The sequence below is a fragment of the Microtus oregoni genome, unplaced genomic scaffold (genome assembly GCF_018167655.1).
Source record: "Microtus oregoni isolate MIOR12 unplaced genomic scaffold, Mior012 000025F_ref0000491, whole genome shotgun sequence".
Taxonomy (NCBI): Eukaryota; Metazoa; Chordata; class Mammalia; order Rodentia; family Cricetidae; genus Microtus; species Microtus oregoni.
In genome coordinates this window covers 35137833-35162120 of record NW_024543084.1, presented here as the reverse complement: position 1 = coordinate 35162120, position 24288 = coordinate 35137833, and the positions used below count along the sequence as shown (strand labels likewise).

The 24288-nt window shown below is 36.9% G+C and overlaps 1 protein-coding gene across 1 annotated transcript in view; it reads left to right on the top strand.

Annotated features, from left to right (window-relative positions):
* The window catches only part of LOC121462568 (probable ATP-dependent RNA helicase DDX60), a 129528-nt gene that overhangs the window by 77890 nt on the left and 27350 nt on the right, over nt 1-24288 (top strand). The window contains exons 19-28 of the mRNA XM_041674204.1: nt 1607-1702; nt 3451-3566; nt 5121-5263; nt 5382-5491; nt 11797-11901; nt 12403-12531; nt 13837-13961; nt 18737-18898; nt 22242-22389; nt 23622-23774. Coding sequence (XP_041530138.1) covers nt 1607-1702; nt 3451-3566; nt 5121-5263; nt 5382-5491; nt 11797-11901; nt 12403-12531; nt 13837-13961; nt 18737-18898; nt 22242-22389; nt 23622-23774 — 1287 coding nt within the window. The remainder of the gene's footprint in view (nt 1-1606; nt 1703-3450; nt 3567-5120; nt 5264-5381; nt 5492-11796; nt 11902-12402; nt 12532-13836; nt 13962-18736; nt 18899-22241; nt 22390-23621; nt 23775-24288) is intronic.

Here is a 24288-nt window from a genome sequence, read left to right as displayed (position 1 = left end):
AGTTAAAACGTTTGTGTTGTGTTGTAGTTAATGAGTGCGCTGTAGTGTTAGTGAAGTTATAGTGTTCTGTCTTATTGAATTATGAGATAAATAATTAATTAGGATAAAATGAAAACTAAGACATGCTTGTAGACCATTATGTTGTAGACTTCGCAATGTGTTGCCCTGATTGCCTTTAAAAGAAACATTTTCTAATGGATAAGGAAAATGTGGTACATTTACATATTGGAGTACTACACAGCAGAAAATTTATGACATCTTGAATTTTGCAGAAAAATTATGGAGCTAGAAAAAATTATTTTGTGAGCTAACCCAGACAAAAAAGACAATTATCACATATACTCACTCAAAGGTGGTTTTTAAACATAAAGCAAAGAAAGCCAGCCCACAAATCACAATCCCAGAGAACCTAGACAACAATGAGGACCCTAAGAGAGACATACATAGATCTAATCTACATGGGAAATAGAAAAATACAAGATATCCTAGATAATTTTGAGCATGGGAACCTTGGAGGAGGGTTGAAGGGGAGGGGAGAAGCAGGGAGGGAAGCAGATAAAAATGTAGAGCTCAATAAAAATCAATAAAAGTAAAAAAACAAAGAAACATCTTCTAACACAAATTCTCTTTTAGTGTTACATTTGAAAGAATTAAGTAAAATTGAGCCAGGCCGTGGTGGTGCATACCTTCAATCCCAGCACTTTGGAGGAAGAGGCAGGCAAATCTCAGTGAGTTTGAAGCCAGCCTGGTCTCCAAAGTGAATTCCAGAACAGTCAGGACTGTTAGACAGAGAAACCCTGTCTTGAAAAACAAACTAAAACAAAAGTTAATATATATATATATATATATATATATATATATATATATATATGTGCATATTCAGTTAAAACATTTTTATTTATTCCTTGAGAATTTTATATGTGTTTGACGTGTATTAAGAGCATATACACCTACCCTGTTTTCTCCTTCTACCTCCCTTCCCTCCCTCCAACTCACAGGCCTCCCAGTATCAAGTCTCTTTCTCAGCAGCCACCACCTGCCAATAACTCCTCTGTGGGGGTGTGGCCTTGTGAGTGCTTCCTCATTCATGCTGAATGTTGACTGGTTCGATCTGCAGGTTTTGTACAGAGATAATCAGAGTTACTGTGAGTTCATGAGTGGAACTGCCCAGGCCTGGTTCAGAAGACGGCAGTTCACAATACACGATGCCTTCCCCTGGCTCTCTATTCTTTACATTTCCTTTCCTGTTGGTTCAGAAGACGGCAGTTCACAATACATGATACCTTCCCCTGGCTCTCTATTCTTTCCATTTCCTTTCCTGTTTGTTGTGTTTGGAAAGAGATCAAAATGTGTCCCATTCAGGGCTGGACACAGTTGGAAGGCTCACAAACAAAACCTGCACTTTAAAATGTGATATTTTACCATTTTGTCCAAGGAATATTGAAGTCTTGTTGTTCAGACTAATATCCCAAATGTCATAAATCCAATCCTTAGATGTAGTATCAGATCTTCATTATTAGAACATACATTCATGAAGCTTTGCCTCATGTAGTTTTATACCTATGCACATTCTAAGTGTTACTTCACACCCTACTGCTGCTTTTAGGTCCTTGTTACTGTGCCTGCCTGCTTTGAAATTCTGCTACTGGCTCCTCATCGCCAAAGCTGGGTAAAGAGGATCAGATACGTCATATTTGATGAGGTAGGCTTGATTTCAAGTCTCAGGATAACTTCCTATTATTCATATATTCTGTATGTCTTTGCTGCTTTGGGACATCTGCCCCTTGGACAGAGTTCAGATTTGGAAGCAATTTTCTTCTGAGCATTTCCTCAGCTGAATCACCCTCTTGGCTCACTGCTTCTGTTGTTAATCAGTAGTAGGGTGTATTGGTGAGAGTTCTGCATGCATGAGGAACGATCTTCATCGGGGATGTTGTTGTAGAGGAAACAAATTAAAACTCATGACACAAAAATCAAAATCCAGTCCAGCCTCCAAACAAAGTGTTTTATGCTTTGCTTTGTGATGGGAAATGATTCTGTTTGTTGTGATCTTAAAGGAAAACAAATGGCCTATTCAAAATAAGGTTCTAAAAGTATGTTTTCAAAAAGGCATTTGTGAGGAAATCCAGAGAGAATTTATTGTTAATCTTAAGCTGACAAGGTAAGGAAGCATTTGCTTCTGGTTGCAGAGGAGGTTCTGATCGAATGGGCTATATTTCAAGCAGTGAACCTTAGCTGAGGTACACAGCTGGCAACCTGGGAGAGGGCAATGGAAAAATGATCTCAGCTTACTCCATCATTAGAGCTAGAGATCCAGAGAACCTGGAGTCCCATGAAGTAGTACCTGTGGATCAGTGTCCCTGAGCACTAGAGTGGGGTGAAAACCAATGCAGACGTTCTGATGGAAGCCACTTAGTGGAGTTCTGTAGCAGCATCGTTCAGTATACTTATTCAGAGACTTAGAGTCCCATAGAAAAGTACATTCTTTTTTTCCAAACTGACAAATTTTTAAATTTTATTATTATTACTATTATTATTATTATTATTAAACATTTCCCTTCATCCCTCCCTCCCAATTTCCCTTTCCTCTCCCCCTATTCCTCTTCCCCCTCCCTCTCCAGTCCAAAGAGCAGTCAGGGTTTCCTGCTCTGTGGGAAGTCCAAGGTCCTCCCTCCTCCATCAAGGTCTAGGAAGGTGAGCATCCAAACAGACTAGGCTCCCACAAAGCCATTACATGCAGTAGGATCAAAACCCAGTGCCATTGTCCTTGGCTTCTCAGTCAGCCCTCCATTCTTTTATTCCTGGATTTTAAACTGAAAAGATAAAATGAAAATATATTTAGCTAATCTTTACTTTGTTTCAGTAATAATATCGATTAATAATGATAATAAATAGTTTGTGTCCTGGAGATTAAGTCCAGATCTTTGATGGGGATTCTACCAAAACTGCTTAGGCAAAAGCAAGCCTGTCTGGGCCATGTAATGGCCAGGTCGTCCACTTGGTAGGCGTGGAGCTTAAATCCCTGTGGGCACCAAGTGATGAACGGACGTGTAAAAGAAATCCCCCACTAGCTCAGAATTGAGAAATAGATGTTTTTTTTTTATTTAGGGGTAAACTCACAAATCATAATTTTCTGCTTGAACGGTGGACAGAAATCGAATCCAGCAATCCAATATCAGAACGAGCAGCCAGGGCAAAAAAGAAGGGGCAGACACAGGCTCTGCATCCACGTATATAGTATAAGAGGCCACACCCCAGTAACCACAAGCAAGCCTTCCTACAGCAACAAATATGTCCTCCATCTGGATTTCTCTCATACTTCTTTAAATTTGGTGTGGTTCATTAAAGGTAATGGGAAATACCTATGACCAATTTAAGATTCCATATGCTATTTTAACTTGTCATTCTTAAAACTGACCTGTCAATTGAAAACATTTTTTTCTTTTATAGGTACATTGTCTTGGTGGAGAAATTGGAGCAGAAATCTGGGAGCATCTCCTTGTCATGATCCGATGTCCATTTTTGGCTCTTTCAGCTACCATAAGCAACCCTAAACATCTTACTGAGTATGGATTAGGTTCTATTTTGCACAGAATGTTTATCTATTTTGATAGTTTAGATTCTATAATCTTTTATGGGCTTAAGATTTACCTCATTTTCTGGTTAACTTATAGCACTCTCCGAATCTTCAAGCTAAAATCTCTTTAGTTCTTTCGGATAAGTCTTGGCAACTCTCTACGAAAAAATAGCCAGCTGGTGTGGGAAGTCCTTCTGAATATGTGTTACTTTTATTTGTTAATGAATAAAGAAACTGCTTTAGCCTATGATAGGGCAGAATAGATCTAGATGGGGAAACTAAATTGAATGCTGGAAGAAAGAAGATGAGTAAGTGAGATTCCATAAAGCCACTGCAGGAGATACACTTGCTGCAGAACTTTACCGGTAAACCACGAGCCTCATGGTAAAATATAAATTAATAGAAATGGGATAATTTAAGACATAAGAGCTAGCTAGCAATACATAATGATTGGCCAAGCAGTGTTTTAGTTAATACAGTTTTGTATAATAATTTCGGGTCTGAGCAGCCAGGAACAAATGTGCAGCCTCCACCAACACCCAGTGACCCTTGGGTCAGATCTGCAGTTGAATAGGAAGGTGTTATATCATAGCTCAAAAATAAAATGATGGCTGCATATTTCTTTTATTTATTCTAAATAAAGGTGATAGAATGATACATTTATCCATAGATCTCAAGATTATCACATTTTATAGATTTATTTATTTAGAACAAGAGCAAAACTTTAATAATGGGAAGTCACACATCTTGTCTTCGGACTTGAATGTTGAGTATTAATAACAACATATCCTTTAGCTTCTCCCGTGTGTCATATTCCCTCCTATGTATTTTGCATATACATAAATATCTATCTTAAATTTTATCAATATTAGATTTAGTAGTATTTCCATTGTTATTATTAGATAATGGTAGTTTTACAAGTCTATTCATTTTTAAACATGAAATACAGGCACAAAAATATTAAATGATTCATACAGGATTCAGAGTTAATAGTAAGGAAGCTAGAATTCTATTTCAGGTTATGCGACTATAAAACCAATTTTGTTCTGTGCAAATTTTAAGACACACAAATTTTTCTCTATTTAATTATTAAATTTCATGTAAGTTATTTCTATTTTCTGATTAAATAATGTATGAGTTACTTTTAGGTTGATGTAAACAAAATACCTTAAGGGAGTTATGCCTTTATTTAGACTCAGGGTTTTAGAAAGATTTCAGCCCATCACAGTGGGAAAGGCAAGGAGGTGAGGCTTCAACCATGGAAGTGGGAGCCTAAAGTGGCAGTTTGTTTACATGGCAGCAGACAGGAAGCAGAGAGAGCTAGATGAGAACCAGTTGCTAGTATAAACTTTGTGATAGCTGATGCTGGTTGTCAATTACTCTTCAAAGTCCCTCTGCTAGTGACTGACTTCTATTATGCAGCTCCTACAATCTAATGACCCCACAGTTTTTAAAATAATATCAAGGACTGGTAGCCAAGTAAAGCATGAACCATTGGGCACAGTACTGATTAAAATCATAAGAAATATATTTATTTTTAAAGGTGGCTCCAGTCAGTAAAGACGTACTGGAAACAAGTAGACAGTGCAATGGAGAAAACAAGTTTTTCCAAAAGAAATTCTGGTGCCTGTGGCAGTCATTACAAAGACCAAGTGCAAGTCAAACAGTCATATAAAGTTAAACTTGGTATGTATGCTCCATGTAGTTGTATAGCCTTGTTTTTGTTTGGTTTGGCTATTTGTGTTAAAATTATTTCACTCACCACATTTCTGATAATTTGGAAACCTCACTCTTCCCCTTTCAGTGACCCACGAAGAGAGATACAATGACCTAGAGAAGCACATATGTTCTGTGAGACAGGGTGAAGTTTGCTTTGATCATTTTCACCCATGTGCCGCGCTAACCATAGATCATGTAAGTAGCAACCTTTGCCACAGTTGTTCCAAGGAACAGCACTGTCTGGCTAACAGCTGAAAATATAATGCTGTGTATAATGAAGTGAAAGTGCAGCTTGATGCTTGAATGCAGAGGGAACACTAAAATTTTGGTTTAAAAAACCAACAGCAGTGTTTTCTTTTCTGTAGTTTCTCAATGTCATGATACTCTCAGGATCCTCTGTATTTAAAAATTATTAAATACTTTTACTTGATTATACAAGGAGGGCCCACTTGTTCATCCCTGCCACCCAGACCTGAAATAAGCACACCAAAGCTGTATTAATTAAATCACTGCTTGGCCCATTAGCTCTAGCTTCTTATTGGTTAATACATTTTAATTTAATCCATTTCTATTAATCTGTATATCACCATCTGTCTGTAGCTTACCAATTAAAGTTCCAACCAGAGTCTGTCTCCAGTGACTCCATAGGGGCTCTCTGACTCTGCCTTCTTTCTCCCAGCATGCAGTTCTCTCTTCCCTGCCTACCTAAGTTCTGCCCTATCAATAGGCCAAGGTAGTTTCTTTATTTATTAATGATAATCACAGCACACAGAGGGGATACCCACATCACCTCCCCTTTTCTGTTTAAATAAAAAAGATTTCAACTTTAACATAGTAAAATTACATATAACAAAATGGGTATTAAGCAAGAATTACAGTTATAATATTTCTATTTACTTTATCTTCTATTATAACTAAGGAAAACTATAACTATCTATCTATTCTTCAACTCCATCAAAGACTCCAGAAGGATATACTATTACCTAAGTAAACAGGAAGTCCATTGAAAGTAACTTCTAAAGCTCTAGAAATGACAGAGACATCTTGCTGTCTGGACAGTTATCCAAAGTTCTTCTGAACTGTTGGGGCATCCATCTACAGCCTACAGGTCCGTAGTATCCAGCAGACTTTTTCATGAAGCAGTAAATTTCAAAGACAGTTCTGCCTATATTGGCAATTTGCCAGTCATTTTCTTTTGTATCTTGCAGAGTGTCTAGTAGAGTCTTTTATGAGGCAGCAACCCCGAAGGATCATCTCATTTTTAGACAAGTTCAGCAGTCATCTCTCTGTGGGCCCTACATTTCCAGTTCATCAGTCCAGGAAAGAGTAGTTTCTTGTCCAAATGGCTAACCAACTCCATAAGAAGCCTTTTCATTGCCCATCTTCCTCCTGAATGAAGTAACTGATGCTGCCAGGAGCAGATGTGTATCACTGTCATGAAAAGTCTTAAGTTTTTAAACATTTTAAATGCCATATTCTGAAGGTCTCTGAAAGATTTGAAGAATACATATCTAACTGAAATATATCTCTATACATCTAGAAAATCTAACTAATGTGACTACAAGCTTGACTACTATAGATGACTATCTATTAACCTATATTTCTTAATTATATATTACATTTTTAAATGAACAACACAATCACAATACCTTAAGCAAGAGCAGATATATATATATATATATGTGTGTGTGTGTGTGTGTGTGTGTGTGTCACAAAACCAACCTTAAATTTGTATTAATAAACCAAGATCTATATCAATGGAAATTATTCATATCTATATCATATCCCCCTTTAAATGTAAATATTTATAAACAATATTTGGGAATATGGGCATAGTAATTTCTCTCCAAACTTCTTCCTGTTGTTTATTGGGCAAAATACTTTTTTGAGGGGTGTTCAAGGCAACCTTTCAGGAGTTCTTGGTCTATGAAATTATATAGGTCTGGAAGCAATTTAAAGGTTCTCATCTGTGAAAATAAGAGAAGAACTTTTTTTCCAAAGTAACTATCCTTAGATTCATAATTTAAAGTCAAGATACCTTTATAATATACATGCTGGTTTAGCTTAGCAGCACATACAATAAAATGTTTCTCTATACTTAGCTTTTTCACTGTTAAAAATTCAAAGAAAATGCAATAGTATACATAATCCAGTCTCTGTATATAGTCCATTTTTATGTGACTTATTTTTCTTTACTCCTTTTAATCTATGACTATCTGTACTCTGTCTCTTTAAAGACTTTTTTTTACTTCTTTTTCAACTCTCTATACTCTTTTTTTCCTCTCTTCCAGCCCTATATACATTTATCCATCACTGTGACCCATTTAGAGTTCATTTATGTCTGAATTTGTCCTTATTGCATTATATGTAATTCTCTACTGCCTTGAAGAGTTTTTAAATGCTAAGCAGCTTGGTTGCAGCTGCTCTGGATGCTGGTTCTACCTTTCTCCAATTTTAAAATGGTGGACATACTATTTCTGCTAGCTCTGGGGCTACCAGGTTGGAGCCGTGCCCAGCAGTCCAACCCTGACAATGAGCATGCAGCACATAAACCCTTTTTATCTGAGTAACAGCCAAACCTGCCATGCAGAGCACTGCACACCAGGAAACAACTCTCTGTATGGCTGAAATCTGCCATGCTCTCCTACCTGTGCAAACCTAGTAGGCCTGATTCTGCCGCCTGCCCAGGCAGGGAACATGGAGCCACAGGCATGGTCTCAGCCACTTTCCCTCTGTCCCCAGTGGGCACACAAACACCTGGGCCCACAAATGCCATTGAAATGCTCCATAGCTGGAGTTTGCTCTAGTGGCATGGCCCAGGAAGCCATCATTTTAAAAATGTGCGGCTGTTTTTTTCTTTTGCTATGGCTGAGTCAAGAAAATCTCTCTTAAAGGAGCTGTGGCACACTGCCAGCAAACACCAAGAAGCCATGTTAAACTCTGTAGTTTTGTGTCTAGAATTAAGCTCTCTCAGGTTTTTAAGTGGTTTTACTCCATCACGTTGGTGCCAATTTGTTGCAGGGGACTGCTTGTTCATTCTGGGTGTCCAGAACTGAAATAATCACACAGAAGCTGTATTAATTAAATCACTGCTTGGCCCATTAGCTCTAGCTTCGTACTGACTAACTGTTACATCTTAACCCATTTTAATTAATCTGTGTATCCCCACATGTCTGTGGCTTATCAGCAAAAGTTCCGACCAGCGTCTGACTCAGGCAGCTCCGTGGCTTCTCTTTGACTCTGCCTTTTTCCCTCAGCATTCAGTTCCATCTTCTCTGGTGACCTAAGTTCTGCCTTGTCAGTAGGCCAAGGCAGGTTCTTTATTCATTAATGGTAATCACAGTACACAGGGATTCCCACATTACTTGATGATTTTGTTAGTCTGGGGACATTATTTCTGCTCATTTCCCTTGTATCTCCCTTTGTTAAGCACCCATGTTTGCCTGTCTCTCTTTAGTAAGTCACTTCTGCACCACTAATGGAGTGTCGAGGCCAGTGCTTACCCTTTCCTCTCAGTGCTGCTACAGCCTTATGTGGAAAAGCCTCATACATGAAAACATGACTAATGTGTATGATCTTAAATAGGAACACATGCTTCCTATTGCCATGACAATAAAGTTATGGCTCTTTGGTAATAACTCAGCAATGAGGACACCTTGAAATAATGCCCACAAGGCTATTGAATGTGGGGAATAATTTCTTAAACATTTCCTGCATATACCTGTATTCCTTTCTTCTTCTACTCCCTTGAAAGGTTTATTTAAACTTGCATTGGTGCTTAAAATGATAGATGTTTCTTTCTCTTTCCTCCCAAGATCTAAAAAATGAAGCATATTCTACATTCTGATACTATATTGTGGCTCCGTAATTTTAATTCTTTTCATTAAAAGGCTTAGATACCAGAAATAGAAAGATCTCCCATGCTCTTGGGTAGGTAGAATTAACAGAGTAAAAATGACAATCTTACCAAAAGCAATCTACAGATTCAATGCAATGGCCATCAAAATCCCAGCAAAATTCTTCACAGACCTCAAAAGAATGGTACTTAAGTTTGTATGGAAAAGCAACACACCCAGGGTAGCCGAAACAATCCTGTATAATAAAAGAACTTTTGGAGGCATCTCAGTCCCTGACTTCAAACTTTACTACAGAGCTGTAATAAAAATAGCCTAGTATTGGCATACAAACAGACAGGAGAACCAATGGAATCCTTGTCTTTTAGTGTTCTGAAATAATGACTGCAGGATGAATCTCATGTTTCTCCAGTTACTAACACATTATTGTGTGAATACTAGCCGTTTTAAAGGGCAGCTGGTTAAAATTATGTTTTTAAAATATTCATACATTTTACATCTTTTAAGCACCACAATTGTATGATGGCGGTTCCACTACAGTTTCATTTTACAAATAATGGAAGGGAGACATAGACAACTATGACACTACTATAGAACTAAGTAAGTGGTGTAAATCAGTTGTAATCTCAGATTGATTATTTCTGTGTTGATATGAAAGTTTTTTCTCTCATACGTACTGATGCACCATGTATATCGTGTATACATGCTCATGTATGTCATATGCTCACATATTTATGAGCACCAAATGACAGTATTTGGCTGTGTATTGCAGTGAAATGCAATTTGAATATGGAGCTTTTCTAGTAAAATATTTGTGAAGAAAGATTCTCTTATAAGTGTTAATATCCTAACTTAAGCTCCAAATTCAACTGAAATAGGGAAGAAATCCTGTGCCTTAACTCATACTAAGAATATAGATGTTAATTCAGTCATCAATAACAAATAAATTCATTTGTTGCCTCCCTGTCTTCTTGTCTTCCTTTTACCTTCTTTCCTTCCTTGTGTCCTCACACCCTTGATGAAAACTGTAGATTGTCAGACATTCTCAACATTATCCAGTGTCTTTAAAAATAGCTAAAACTTACGAATTTTGTGTATAGTGATTAAGGCATGATCTTTAAACAGCCTCAAGTATACTGGTTCAGAGTTTGCTCCAAGTACCTCCCTCTCTTCTTGGTAGCTATTAATGGAGTAATTGAAAAGCAATAGAGTAGTTACAGTGTGGTCTGATCCTATGTGACTTCTGCAAAGGTTATGCTGTTGTATGAGTCTTAATATTTGGTAGTGAAGATATAGATTAAATGCTAGGGTTAGCATTGTTAAATGAATTTTAACAATCACTTGCATAGCATGTACTTATATAGGTCATTTCCTACAGAACAAAAATAGAAGTGAGTGTAAATTCTAACTGTGTAAATAGTTATAGATATTTTCTATTATACTTAGATTAAATGAAAGAATGAATGGCTTAGAATATCCCAAAATGTAATAAATTATAGCAACATAAAGAGAAGAATCATCTACCTGTCTGTTTATTTGATGGCTATATCAGTAAAATGATTTCCCAAAGTAAGAATAAGAGAGTACAAATGAGCTGTCCTTAACCCCACAGAAGCAAGAGCTCATAAGTGATGGATTGCCCTCGGCCATGTATGTTTTGTTTTTGACAAACTGAAGTCTTGTTTGACCTTTGTCATCAGTTACCATGCCATCCAGGCACAGCTGCTGCTGTCTGGAGAGCTGAGAGCCCTGGGAAACACTTGAAATAACTGCTGTCTCTTGCTCAGTGTAGACTGAACGTGAAGAAGACAGGTAGTATAGGAACTTTTGTATTTACAAATAAACAAAAAGAGAATACCACTATATCATGATTTACTATTGCTTCTTTGTTCTCTGCTTAGATTGGTTTAGCTTTTTTTCCTTTTTGCCAGTTTGCCAGTTTGAATCAATCAACTAGATTGAGTCACAGCTTGGACCATAGAATTGTTAAATTCCTTAATACATTTGAAGCATGAAACTATTTGATACACCATATCAATAGATGATAAACCAATCTGTGTGAGATATATGGCTAAGATTCATATCTATTACCTAGTTTATTTCTCACAACCAATTAGTGGCAAGGACAAAACTAATATTTTATTTTAGAAATGAAAACTAAATCCTGTGTAAAAGGGCAAGAAACTTAAGCATCCCTAAGCCTGTGACCCAACAGAAGATTTGTATTTGAAAACTTATGAGAATTCTTGGATTAATTTTTGTTTCATTTTAGTTTCACTGCAAAAGTAATTACTCTCACGTGATAATTAAAAAGAAAACACAAGGCTAGCTTTGGGGTTGGGGGTCTCCGCAGCTAAGAGGACCTTGCAGAAGACCTGAGATTTTTTCTCCCAGCACATTCATTGGGTGGTTCACAACAGCCTATAACTCTAGCTCCAGGGGATCTGCTACCTGCTTTTGGCCTGGGGGGAGGGGACAGAACCTCCTCCACATACACATAATTTTAAAAAAATACTTTTAAAAGACAATCATCAATGCAATCGTTATAATTTTCCCCAATTTTATTGATCAAAGCATACCCTATAAATATTCACACCCTGTAGGTAAAATAAAATATTAATAAGTTTAATTTTATTTTAATCATAGATTGAAAAGTATGGATTCCCTTCTGACCTTGCCTTTTCACCTCGGGAAAGCATCCAGCTATATGACGCTATGCTTCAGGTCTGGAAGAGTTGGCCCCGGGCCCAGGTAAAGAATCTTCATGCAATCCATGCTGTTATGATAGAGCCCTCATTGCTGTTCAGAAACACAGGGTCACCATTTCCACCACTTACATTTGGTGATTTAACAAAAGATTAGCAGATTGCCTTATATCTTCTCAATTAAATGGGCTAGAAATGATGTTTTATGTCAATTCCTGAAAATGTCCCTTCTTTCTCCTTCCCAGACAGTGTGGTATCTGGGTCTCCTTTCCCACTGTGGGTTTCTAGTCCTCAGATCCTTTTCTTCTCACATTGTTCTCTGTGTTCTGAGTGCTGGTTGCTTTCCCTGGAAGCCTTTTTGCTTTGTCTTTTTGCCTTTGAAGAGTTCATACACAGTTCTATATACCAGAAGGAATGGGTAGGTAAGAGAATCCCAGTTGCTTGTAGCCTAAGAGATCATAAAACTGTCAATGAAAAATATAATTGAGAAATGCCTTTAAGTTTTCTGGCATTATTTTTATAGAATTCCATGGTCTTTCTTTTCCAGAACCTGTGTCCAGAGAACTTCACTCATTTAAAGAACAAAATAGTCATTAAAAAGTCGGATGCTAGGAAATATGAGAAGAGCTTAAAGGAAGAATTCACAAACTGGATTAAAAATGGAAATGAGGAGCAGGTAATTTCACGCATTTTGGGCAAAGCCCTGTTTTGTTTTCCTGAGTTGTGTCATTCACCCAAAAATACCATATCTCTCCCTTGTAGTTTTCAATGCTTATTTAGACATTTAAGTTTGACTTGATATGTAGTGGTTCTGAGAAAAAAAAAAGAGATAGGACATTTTTTTTTTTCTCTTCTCTAGAGTACCCTAAAACTTGGCAAGAGACTATGGGTTCTTCATGAATTTGATGGCAGACGCAAGACAATACAGGGCTCATGTTTGGGATTATTATTGGTGGTTTTAGCAGCATAGAGATGGAACTCAAGTAGCTGAAACACATTTTTACTTTTCTTCCATTTTTAGTTTTGGAGTTATATTCTCTCTAAAAATCATTGTTTGAGAATTTCATGTACATGTGTATAATGTTTTCAAATCCACTCCCCAGCTCTCCCTCCAAGTCCTCCCATATTCCTCCTATCATTTCCCTTTCAACTTCGCTTGTTCCTTCTTAAACTCAATGCTTCCAGTGTGTGAGTGTGTGTGGGGGTTCGTCCACTGGAATGTGGGCAGCCTATCAGCATGCGTGAAGAACACTGAGTGTCCCCTCCCACAGCAACCATCTTTAGCAGTAGCTCCTCAGCTACAGCGAGACTGAGCCACTCCTCAGTTATGCTGAAATTACTTTTGGACTGATCTTATGAGCTCTTTGCTAGATATCCATACTGTTGTAAGCTCATGTTTTCCATGTCCCTGTCATGTCCAGAGACACTAGTTTGTAGTCTTCCTTGGAATTTTATTCTTCACGATTTTTATTTTAAATTTTAAGAACTATTCAAGTACTAGAATCTTACCCTGTAACTATATGCTTACACATTTATTTTATAAGCTTATAGTTTTATTTTATCACCAAAAATAGAGATTTCCAATTTTTATAAGAATAGCATACATAATTTTTTTTCATGTGATCCTCCCCCCACCTCCATAGTTTGATTTGTTCTTTATTTCAGTTGGAAACATGCTATAGTTAGGTTACATTTCCCTATGCTTATCTGGTCATTCAATTCTTTTCCTCTTGCCAGATTTGTGTTGTCGCAAACAGTTGCAGGTGTGGTGTACAGTACATCAGAAGTTTGTTATTAAGTCTGTGGTTTGTGTGTGTCCTTGCTGTGCCTAGCCACAGTCTTGTGGTATAGTGTCCTAGGATTAGTTTGAAGAACAACAAGAACAAAGATTAAACAACAATGAAAAGAGTTTAGTCCGAGTGGCCATTCCTCTCTTTGCTATGCACATTTTAATACAAACACTTTCTGTTCACTGTCACAGGCCAGAATGGTGCTGAAGAAACTGAGTCCCGATTTCCATGACTACTCAGGACGGATGCTGGACTTGTTTCCGCATCTTGTTGAGAAGCTCAGGGAAATGGAGAAGTTGCCTGCGCTCTTCTTTCTGTAAGTCATTTAACCTTGGGCTCCTTCCTTTAAGGTGGAGGAAATGATATACATGTCACTGCTTTGGTCTAGTATTTATTACTACATGGGGTGCTCATTTATTTGTCAAAATCGTATGACTTATTTAAAATCATAAAATTTTCTTTTTCTGCTTTTTGTTGTTCTGGCTCTGTTTGGTTGTTCGAAACAGGATCTTGGTATGTGTCAAGGCCTGCTTTCCTGCCTCAGCCTCCCCACTGCTGGAAGTGTAGACATTCATTTACCATTATGCCCAGTTTTAGCTAAGTTCTTAAAAATATTTTTAGTGTTCTTGTTGGGGGAAATGCCTGCTTGTTCATCCCGGGCACCTGGCTAGTTTAGCCCCAAAATAACCACACAGAAACTATATTGATTAAATTACTGCTTGTCCCATTAGATCTCATTTCTTATTGGTTAATTCTTACATTTTAATTTAACCCATTTCTATTAAGCTGTGTATTGCCACGTGGCAGTGGCTTAATGGGTAAAATTCCCAGCATCTGTCTGGCGAATCCATGATGGCTCTCTGACTCTGCTTTCTTTCTTCCAGAATTCAGTTCCTTGTTCCCTGGCTACTTAAGTTCTTCCCTGCATGTCATGGCAGTTTCTTTATTCATTAACCAATGAAAGCAGCACATAGACAAAAGGACCTCCCACATCAAGTCCTATTAATTTTTCTTCATTAAATGTGATACCTTATTTTTTGTTTTTACTAAAAAATATTGTTTTTTGTTTGTTATAGGTCTTACTAATAATTTTCAGTCTAGATCTTGGTTCTTCACAGAACCCATTGAACATAGCCATAATTATAATATGCTGCAATATACATTGATAAAATATTTTGGTAATTTAATCTAATTATAATGATAAAAATGACCTAGAGCCAGTGATATCTTGTCAAATTTCATGTTATAGAATGTAATAACTTGAAATTGAACATGCTAGTTTAATGGATCTAATCTAATAAAATGTCACCAATAATAATTCAGTTATGTAACAATAAGAGAATACTTACAGTAGACAATTTCAAATTATTCTCAAGCTACAGAATCATCAAATAAATAAAACCATTGTATTATAAAGTTTAATACTTATGAACATGTACAGAAACATATAATAATGAATCTTGGTTAGTGATAGAAACTCAGAAACAATGGTAGCCTGTAATGCAAGGTCCTATTTGATTATTTTTGGAGACTGCAGTAAAATTGTTCCTTTTGCCTTTGTATGTAGGACAAGAGAATACTCTTTTCTGTGCCTTGAATAATTTATATAGCATTTTTGTTTTACTTCCAAGTACTGCCATGGATATTAACAGCAAGAGCCATTCTCTATGTATATGTCTGAGGACTTAACTGCAGTCTTGAAATCAGAAAACAATACTTTATCATTTATATATTCACATGCATATGAGGATATACAATTTTTCATCTATCTTATTGAAAGAATTAAATTGGTCAATAGATGAAAAGCATACATGGTGATTTAGAATAAATAGTACATGGCAAGGGAGCTTCATAAGGAAATGAAGACCCAATGACATTATAAATGGACACTTCACCCTGGACTGAACAATGCACAAAGTTGTAAAACTGTGACACAGTAAATGTTCGTGTGTCATTGTAGGTAATGGAGGGGAAAATGCCTAAGAAGAAAAGGGTTGTACATATTTCTCTTGTTCTCAACTCCTTATCCTTAACAAAAAAAGGCCATTCTCCTTTTGGTATAAGGGTGGCATCTTCTGAACTGTGCATTTATCATCATCATCATCATCATCATCATCATCATCATCATCATCATCATCATCATCATCATTTATATCCCAGCAATGCTTAAGTATGCACGGGCGCTGTGTTTATGGTGGTTTTCCAGTTGTTTCTATCCTGAGCAGTCTTAGATGCTTGTGTTATTGTCATACCCAAGGTTCCACAGTCTTCCTTTATGTTGTCTATCCAGCATTTTTGCAGCTGTCTTCTTTGACTTATCCCTTGCACTCCTCAAAGCAGTTCTATCTTTGGTTATCTGCTATCATTCATTGTCATAACATGGTCGAAGTATCTCAGTTGCCATCATCTTGTAGTTTACTTCTTTTTGTAGATGGAGATGTTTCTTAATATCATCATTCACAGGCTATCTCTTTGTGTTACACCTAGAATTTTCCTGAGACAGGCCAACACAAACACATCCAGTCGCTGTTTTGAGGAGTATTTTATTGTCCAGATTTTGGGGTTTTAAGCAAGGCAGCTCAAGACAAGTGTCTCATATACTTCTAGTTTTGTTGTTATGTCTCTTGCTGACTAAACCTTTCCTAGAACCTGGAATTCATTCCTTGCTGTCCCTATCTGCCTCATGACATCTGAAATAGTTCCTTTCTCTGAACTGAGATTCCTCCCAGATAGACAAATTTTACTGCTTGAGGTTCTGATTCTTTATTACAATGCTGAAATTCTTGCGCTCCCTTTCCATGTGCTGTATCTCAGGCTTCTCAATGTTTATTTTCATTGTGAGGTTTTCACTTACTTTTAACACTCTACTTAGCATGGCCTGCAACTCATTTGGACTTTCAGCAAGTAGTGATGTATTATTGGCTAAATGCAAGTTATTGATTCGCACACCACCTATCTGCACACTTATCTCTTCATCTTCCAGGGCTTTTGCTATTAGTAATTCCAGAGTACTGAAGTATTGAAGAGTACTGGTGAGAATACGCATGCCTGCAACACTCCTATGATTGTCTTAAACCGATCACTTAGTTCTCCATAGACTTTAACTGTTGAAAAGGTGTCTTTATAGTCATTTTCCAGTCAACAGTTTCCACACAGATCTACAGAATGAGGTCAACAGGGCACATTAGAATGACATACTAATTGTTATAGATGACCTCAATGCAAAAGTGGGATCTGGAGAAAGGATGAACTATAGTGTCATGGGAACATATGGATTGGACATAGAAATGATAGAGGGGAATGACTGCTTGAGCTCTGCTGTGCAAATAATTTGTATGTATTCAACACAAAATTCAATCAGTCCAAACCATCAAGATGCCCAATGTGGGAATCCCCTAACAAATGCACACACAGCTAATTTGACTACATTCTGGACAGCAAGAAACTTTTATCCAGCATCCAAAATAGCCGGTCATTTCCTAGTGCTGACTTTGGGTCAGATAACCAACTTGTTATGGTCAACATTCAAGTGAAACTTAGGAGAGGCTTGCCCGGCAAGACGAACAGGAAGATTAAGTGTATACAACTGATGAACCCAGCTCTATGGAAAGAGTATAAGAGAACTGCTCAACAAAAGATGAAGAAAATCATTAAACAACCCTTTAGAAATGTAGAAAGCAAATGGGAGAACATCAAAAGAGCTATACAGGAGGCTTCAAAGGAGATGATGGATCATGCAAAAAGGGCAACACCAGTAGAATGACTTACTGCAGAGAGAGATGATCTGTGCATGGAAGTCAAAAGAAGAGCGAAAAGGATAGAGAGCTGTATACATACATATAAATGTATATAGACATATAGAAGGTATATGCAAAGAGGTCGAAGTGGCTAGACTCCATAATAAACACATCTTGACAGACAGATAGCTTGCAGATATGCTCCTCAGATTCGAGTGATTAAAGATGGACAAGGTCATCTTTAACAGAACCAGGGGAAATAAAACAAAGATGGAGACTACACTTTGACACCCTATACAATGACCCTAAAGCTGTCAATAGATCACAATGAGAAAAATTTTGACAGCCACTCGAATACCAGAGTCAATGAGGAAATATTTAATATTGACAGAAGTGAAGTAGAAGAAACTATTAAGAGAGCAAAATACAGAAAGGTCCAGGAATGGACTGGATGACATCACGGTAGAGGAGTTGGCAGTGGCTACAATGGGCTTGCGGGCTGAGGCACTTCTCAGACTCTTCGGAGAAATATGGGAACATGAAGAATTTGGAAAAGACTTATAAGTTGGTTACATTGACTTCAGGAAGGCATTCAATAACATTTGGAGGGAAGGACTTTGGGAAACAACAAGGTTCTAAAGGTACCCAGATAAAATCTGGTACCAAAATATGACAAGTAAAAAAAAATAATACAACAATCACACTATCAAAAACATGTATAAGAAGACACATTCTGTTACATACATGCTGTGTATACTCATGGGTAGACCCCTTAATCTGTATTTCTATTTTCTCATCTGTGGTACAGAAATGACAGAGCTGAGATAATGTTTGATATAATTGTTGGTTCAAATGATTTTTGGAGATTATATCATTAAAAGGCAGGTTCAGAGAGAGATAGCTAATTGGGAATAGCATGGATTTTTGATACTTCAAAGCCTGATCCCAGTTGAACACCTCCTGCAACAAGGCTAGACCTTCTAATCCTTCCCAACTACAGACTTTGTATTCAATACATGAGCCTATTGGGACCATTCTCAAGTCAAACCACCAAACAGGGTCACTGGGGTTAAGCCTTGAAGTCTTGGAGCTAATCCTGCTTTCTGTTTGTGTTCTGCTTCTTGCCTATAGATACGATGTGACTAGCTACCTCTTACTTTTTTTGCCATGCTTACTCTTATCCCAGTATAAGTAACTGTGTCCTTTCAAGTTGTGAACTCATTTAAACCCTTCCATAACTACTTCTTCTCAGCCACTGTTCATAGCCATGAGAAATGTAACACACAACCAGAAAAGATGGAGAAACTGATTCTTACAATAATATATCTTTAAATACATATTTGTTTGCTTCCAGATTTAAATTAAATTCTGTAGAAAGATGTGCTGAAAATGCTTGTGGTTTCCTAGAGGTGAAAGAGGAAAAGAAAAGGCCTCCCAAAGCTGATAAGGAAGCTCATGTCATGGCTAACAGACTTCGAAAAGTTAAAAAATCTTTGGAGAAAAAACAAAAGATAGGGTAAGTGTTTCACTGAGCAAATTGCCACATTAGGGTTTGTTGAACACAAATGTCCTAGTAGGAATATACATTGAAGCTGTTCTATAATGAAGTTCTAATTCCTGCTTGGATTGTTTTTGTTTTTAAATTTCAGAGGGATAATTGTTTGAAGAAGATAGGTGACTTGCATCACATGTTCCTTACTTGCATAGATCAGTTTATGTTTGTTCAAAGTGGGTCTAGATTCTACCAGTCTGTGTGTATTATAGAACTTGATATGGTCATCCCACGTTGTCCATGTAACTCTGTCTTGATTCATGGCACATTACCACTATGTGTGTTATAGAGTGAGTTTTATTTCCCCTTATGATCACAGAGGTCTTTATGGGCTTAAGATTCTCTAGATTCACTACTCTCCAACATGATTACTTGTGCTTAATAAACTTTAAATTGATTAAATTACCCCATGCTTGGTATTTTTTTCCCTGTTGTCTATCTGATGGAGTCTAACTTTTGTGTTGAATATTCAACAATTTTTGCTTATGTTTTTACTATTTTACATGTGTCTCCTGCCACTTCCCTTTTAGGATATTATGGTTTTGTTCACTTCATTTATTCTTATATCTCTTTCTTTCCATGGACACAAATACCTGTCTCTTCAGTATATTTACTGTTAATGTTTGCATCACGTGTTCTCATAAATTTGTTATCTGTGCTTTGAATCTTGTACTCATTCTTGAACTTGAATCTATACTATTTTATGTACTATTTTGTTTAACAGAAGATAGATTATTCTGTATTTTAAAAGCATATACAATGACCATTCCTTATCTGAAAAATATAAAATCCCAAACAGTGTATGGGGAAATTGTTACATGATAAAAGTTTGTTTTATGTTTAAATTTATTTAAAATATCTATAAATTGCCCTTAAGCTATATATAGGAGATAATATAGATAAAATCTAAATAAATTTTTTTGTTTAGACTTGGGTACCATTTCAAGTTATGCTGCTCTTTATTGACCAACATGTCAAGTTCTAAAAACTAAAATTCAGTTCTCAAGCTCTTTGTATAAGGGATAAAAACCTTTACTAGTTTCCCTAAATCGTAAGCTTCTTTACAACAGGAGGCATACATTTTCTTCTTTGCATCTCCCTTAACTGGCAGATGAAAAATGTTCCAGAGATTTTTACTTTAAAACTATTTATAAAAAACATTTATATTATTATTATTGAGAATTTTATACATGTGTATTGTATATACCTCATTCCTCTCCATATTCTTCCCTCTCCAGCTTCTCTCTCATCCCTTGTCTCTCAAAATCATATTTTTTCTTTTGTAATAAGTATGCTCACACACACATAATATACACACCCAAATATATCCTGTGGATTCCATTTAGTGTGCTTATATGATTACATGTTTAGTGATGATCACTTGAAGAAGCTATGAGGAGGCTAATAACTCGAGAAAGACTAATTCTTCCTCTTTGGCCAGGCACTTAATTGTCTATAGCTCTTCATCTAGAGTTGGGTCCTTGTGAGATTTACCAAATCCATGTTTGCTATCAAGTAGTATTGTCATTGTTCATGTCTTGTTTGGGTGACCACATGGATAAGATTTTGTGGACTCAGCTTCTCTGTATATAAGAATAAGTATTTAGAATGCTATTGATGGTTATACTGGTTTATGGATGTGGTAGCAGTAAGTTTTCCTTCATGGTCCATTATTTCTTCAGCAATATGTAGTTATTTTGGTTTATTGTACCAGGCATGAATATCCCACTATGGAGGGACACTTTAACTCCAGTTAGTCATTAGTAGTTTCTCTGGAGATACAAGTACCTCTGTTGCACCACTGAGAATATATTAATGCTACTGTTGTAGTTTGCAGCCTTACAGCTGGGAAAGAATTTCCATTGTTTTGTTCCCTTGGCAACTTGCATGGTCCCTTCAAAGACTGTGAAAGCTAGTTCTTAGGGAGGTCTAGAGCTTTTTTTAAGCGAAGATCTATGACTCACTTTGAAGTTGAAACAAGCTTTTAGAGCATTGTTGATTCAAACATTATAAATTCGAGAGGAAACTATTGTTTTCTCCTGTCATGTACAATGATGTCTCTGCATGGTTTGCTTTTTTCTGGAAAGTATGTATGGCAGTAGTGAACTCCACGGAGGATGTAGGGAGGAAGTTTAAGATTTCTTGGTAAATGATCCTCCTTAGGATACATATGATTCAAAGTTCAGGAGTCACGTGGTCAAGGTGGGTTAGTGACCAGCAACTCAAACTGTCAAATGAAAGTTGTTTTAATATCTTCAGCACTTTATTGTAAGGAGGATGGGGACCTTGCATTATGCCCTATGCATCACAGGGCAAGCTCCAAACCTTCTCTATTTACATCCATTTCTATAATGTGAGAACCCTAAAGAAACACACACATCATGAGCTTACTTGGGTCATGTTTATTGACTTTGAAAAACACTTTTTTCTGTTTTCTTTAACAGTTTTTATTTATTAACAATGCCTTATTTAATAGTTTAAAAAATTGAGTTGCACAACAATCTGTGTTCCTCTGTAAGTGTATTAGCACATGTTTTGAAAACACAGGTCTAAACATAATGACATTTACTTTCTCATTAAAGTTCAAGCTAATTGGAGGTGATGTATTCTGGAAGTGTGATATATACTACATGGTAGAATGCAAGTGGACTCATCTTCCTATGTTCAGAAATATCTTATTTACATAATTAAGATACAAATGTGAGGAAAGCATACATAACCTAGTGATTGTAAAAGCCTGGTGCATTCAGGGGTCCTGGAGAATACAAAATGATTACCTACGGGTCACAGCCAGGTTTATGTAGCGCATGCTGAGAAGGACTGCCCAAGTTTGTACATGCCTTAGCGAAGGGGAGTGTACACATGAGGGACTCATGAGAAAGAGCAGGAGGAAAGCAAAGTTAAGAGGACATAGCTTCTGTTAGAATACAGCTTGAACATGGTCCCTGCTTGCAGTGTCCACCAAAAGGAGGAAGGGGGGATATCTTTATTTGGCAAAGCAGAAAGAGGAGAACACATACCTCTAACCCGAGTATGAGAACATTTGAAGGAGAGAAAATGAGCATTATATTAGCAAGATGAAGCAAGGTCATCTGTGGAATGGGAAACAATGGAGAACAATACGGAAAAAAAGCCACATTCATAATAGCTTTATCTTGAGGAATCCTAGACCCCAGGGGTTGATGAGCAGACACATTAGAGGGAGAGAACTGACTTATGATAATATAAATGTATGAAGCAGTGATTCTGGGATTCCTGTAAAGATTGGATACAAATACTAATTTCTTGTAATATTATTCTTGTAAAGAGATAAAAATAATGAAAAGCCTTTGAGAAGATTGGATCAAAGCATCATGCATGAAGCTGAACACGATTATCTCCTGAAGCGTCTGGAGAAGAATCTGGAGATTCCTCAGGACTGCACGTATGCTGATCAGAAAGCAATAGATGATAAGGTCAGCACTCAGAAGGGACCAGTGCTCCCAGAGTGTAGGCTTCTTCTATGTAGACAGTGTTGGCCATACTGCAGGCAATTGCTACCATAACTGAAGTCTCTAGGAACTAGACATGTAACAGACAGAAACTTTTGCTGCACACAACATTCTAGGGCCTTCCAATCTACCCTTAGGATAGGATTAGAATTTGTAGACTGATTTTTTTTCTTGTTGACAAATTACCCAAGTATCTGTTTTTGCCTGGTGTCTTCTATAGAAGTCTGTATATATTATAGTTAGAATTTGGATCCATATAGAATAATATATTTAAATTTTGACAGCATTCTTAAAATTAGGATCTTTATTACAGCTAAAAGAATTCACCAAAGTCATTGGAATATCTAAAATTGGTTCAGCCCATCATCTTTAAACTTTTTGTTCTTCCGTCTATTACTGTTTATAGTCAACATATGTAACAATGCAACAAGTTTCAATAAAAGCAATATCATCACACACCCCACACACATTCACATATACATCTGTGTATTTTCATTGTGTCATGAATCTTCTTTTGTCAGCTTCCTCATCTGTCTAGTATGTACATCATTATTTTAATTGGTCCTTGACATTCTATCTTATAGATAGCTGTACAATAAAAATAGCTAGGAAATATCCTTTTATGTTTGTAGACTTAAACTTTTCTCTTCTCTCCAAGTGTTTATATATTTTTATATATTATGACAGTGGGCACAACTGGATTTCCTCCTTCCTACTTGGAGACCCTTAGGTAATCACTCTGTATTCTCTAGGACCCTTGAATGCACCCATCGTTTGCAATCACTAGATCATGTATACTAACTTTACATTTGTATCTTAACTACACAAATAAGGCATTTCTGAATATAGGAAGGCGAGGGCACTTGCATTCTAACATGTAGTGGTATATATCACACATCAAAATGGATGCAATGTGGATAAAGGCATTTCTTGACCTTATAGTATAAAGGTTTTGCTTTATTTTCTGGGGAGAACTGTGAAAATTTTTCTTGTAGTGATTATTTGGTGCCATAAATCATTCTTTTGTTATTGTGGTTGTTGTTGTTGATGATGATGATTGATGATGCATAGATGTAGAGCAAAGGCCAAATGATGGTATCATTTAGCCAAAGTATTATGTAATATGTTTATCATTTTCATTGGACATATTTGAATGAGCATTAGATAAATACTACTTTAAATCTCTCATTTTGCAGTCATTGCAGATGGTGTTTCATCGGGTGGACAACCAAAGGAAAGGTGACACACTGAAGCAATTGGCAAGAAGGGGCATTGGCTTTCATCACAGCTCTATGAGTGCCAAAGAAAAGCAGTTAGTGGAAATTCTTTTTAGGAAAGGATTCATTAGGGTGAGTCAATTTTTCTTTGTAAAATTTGAAAATGTAAATAGATGAAGCAGAATGTTCATGAAATGAAGAAACATAGCCACCCCTTACTGTTTCCCCCCTCATATACCTATGTTATTTGGGCTGTGGACTTTGTTTAATGGCTGTGGTACCTTCGTATATGCTCTATGTCATTTAACTGGGGAAGGAGGTTTGACTGGACCACTTACTGCATACATTTGCCCACAAAAACAAAGCATCTCTATGCTGACCATGGTGCATAGCTTACTCTTATGTGTTTATCTTAAGTTTTTTTTATTTTTATTTTTTTTATTTTCGAGACAGGGTTTGTCCATAGCTTTTTGGTTCCTGTCCTGGAACTAGCTCTTCTAGACCAGGCTGGCCTCGAACTCACAGAGATCCGCCTGCCTCTGCCTCCCGAGTATTGGGATTAAAGGCGTGCGCCACCACCACCCGGCCCTCTTATGTTTTCATATGTAGGGTTTGTTGATGTGGCTTTGCTACAAACATTCTCTAC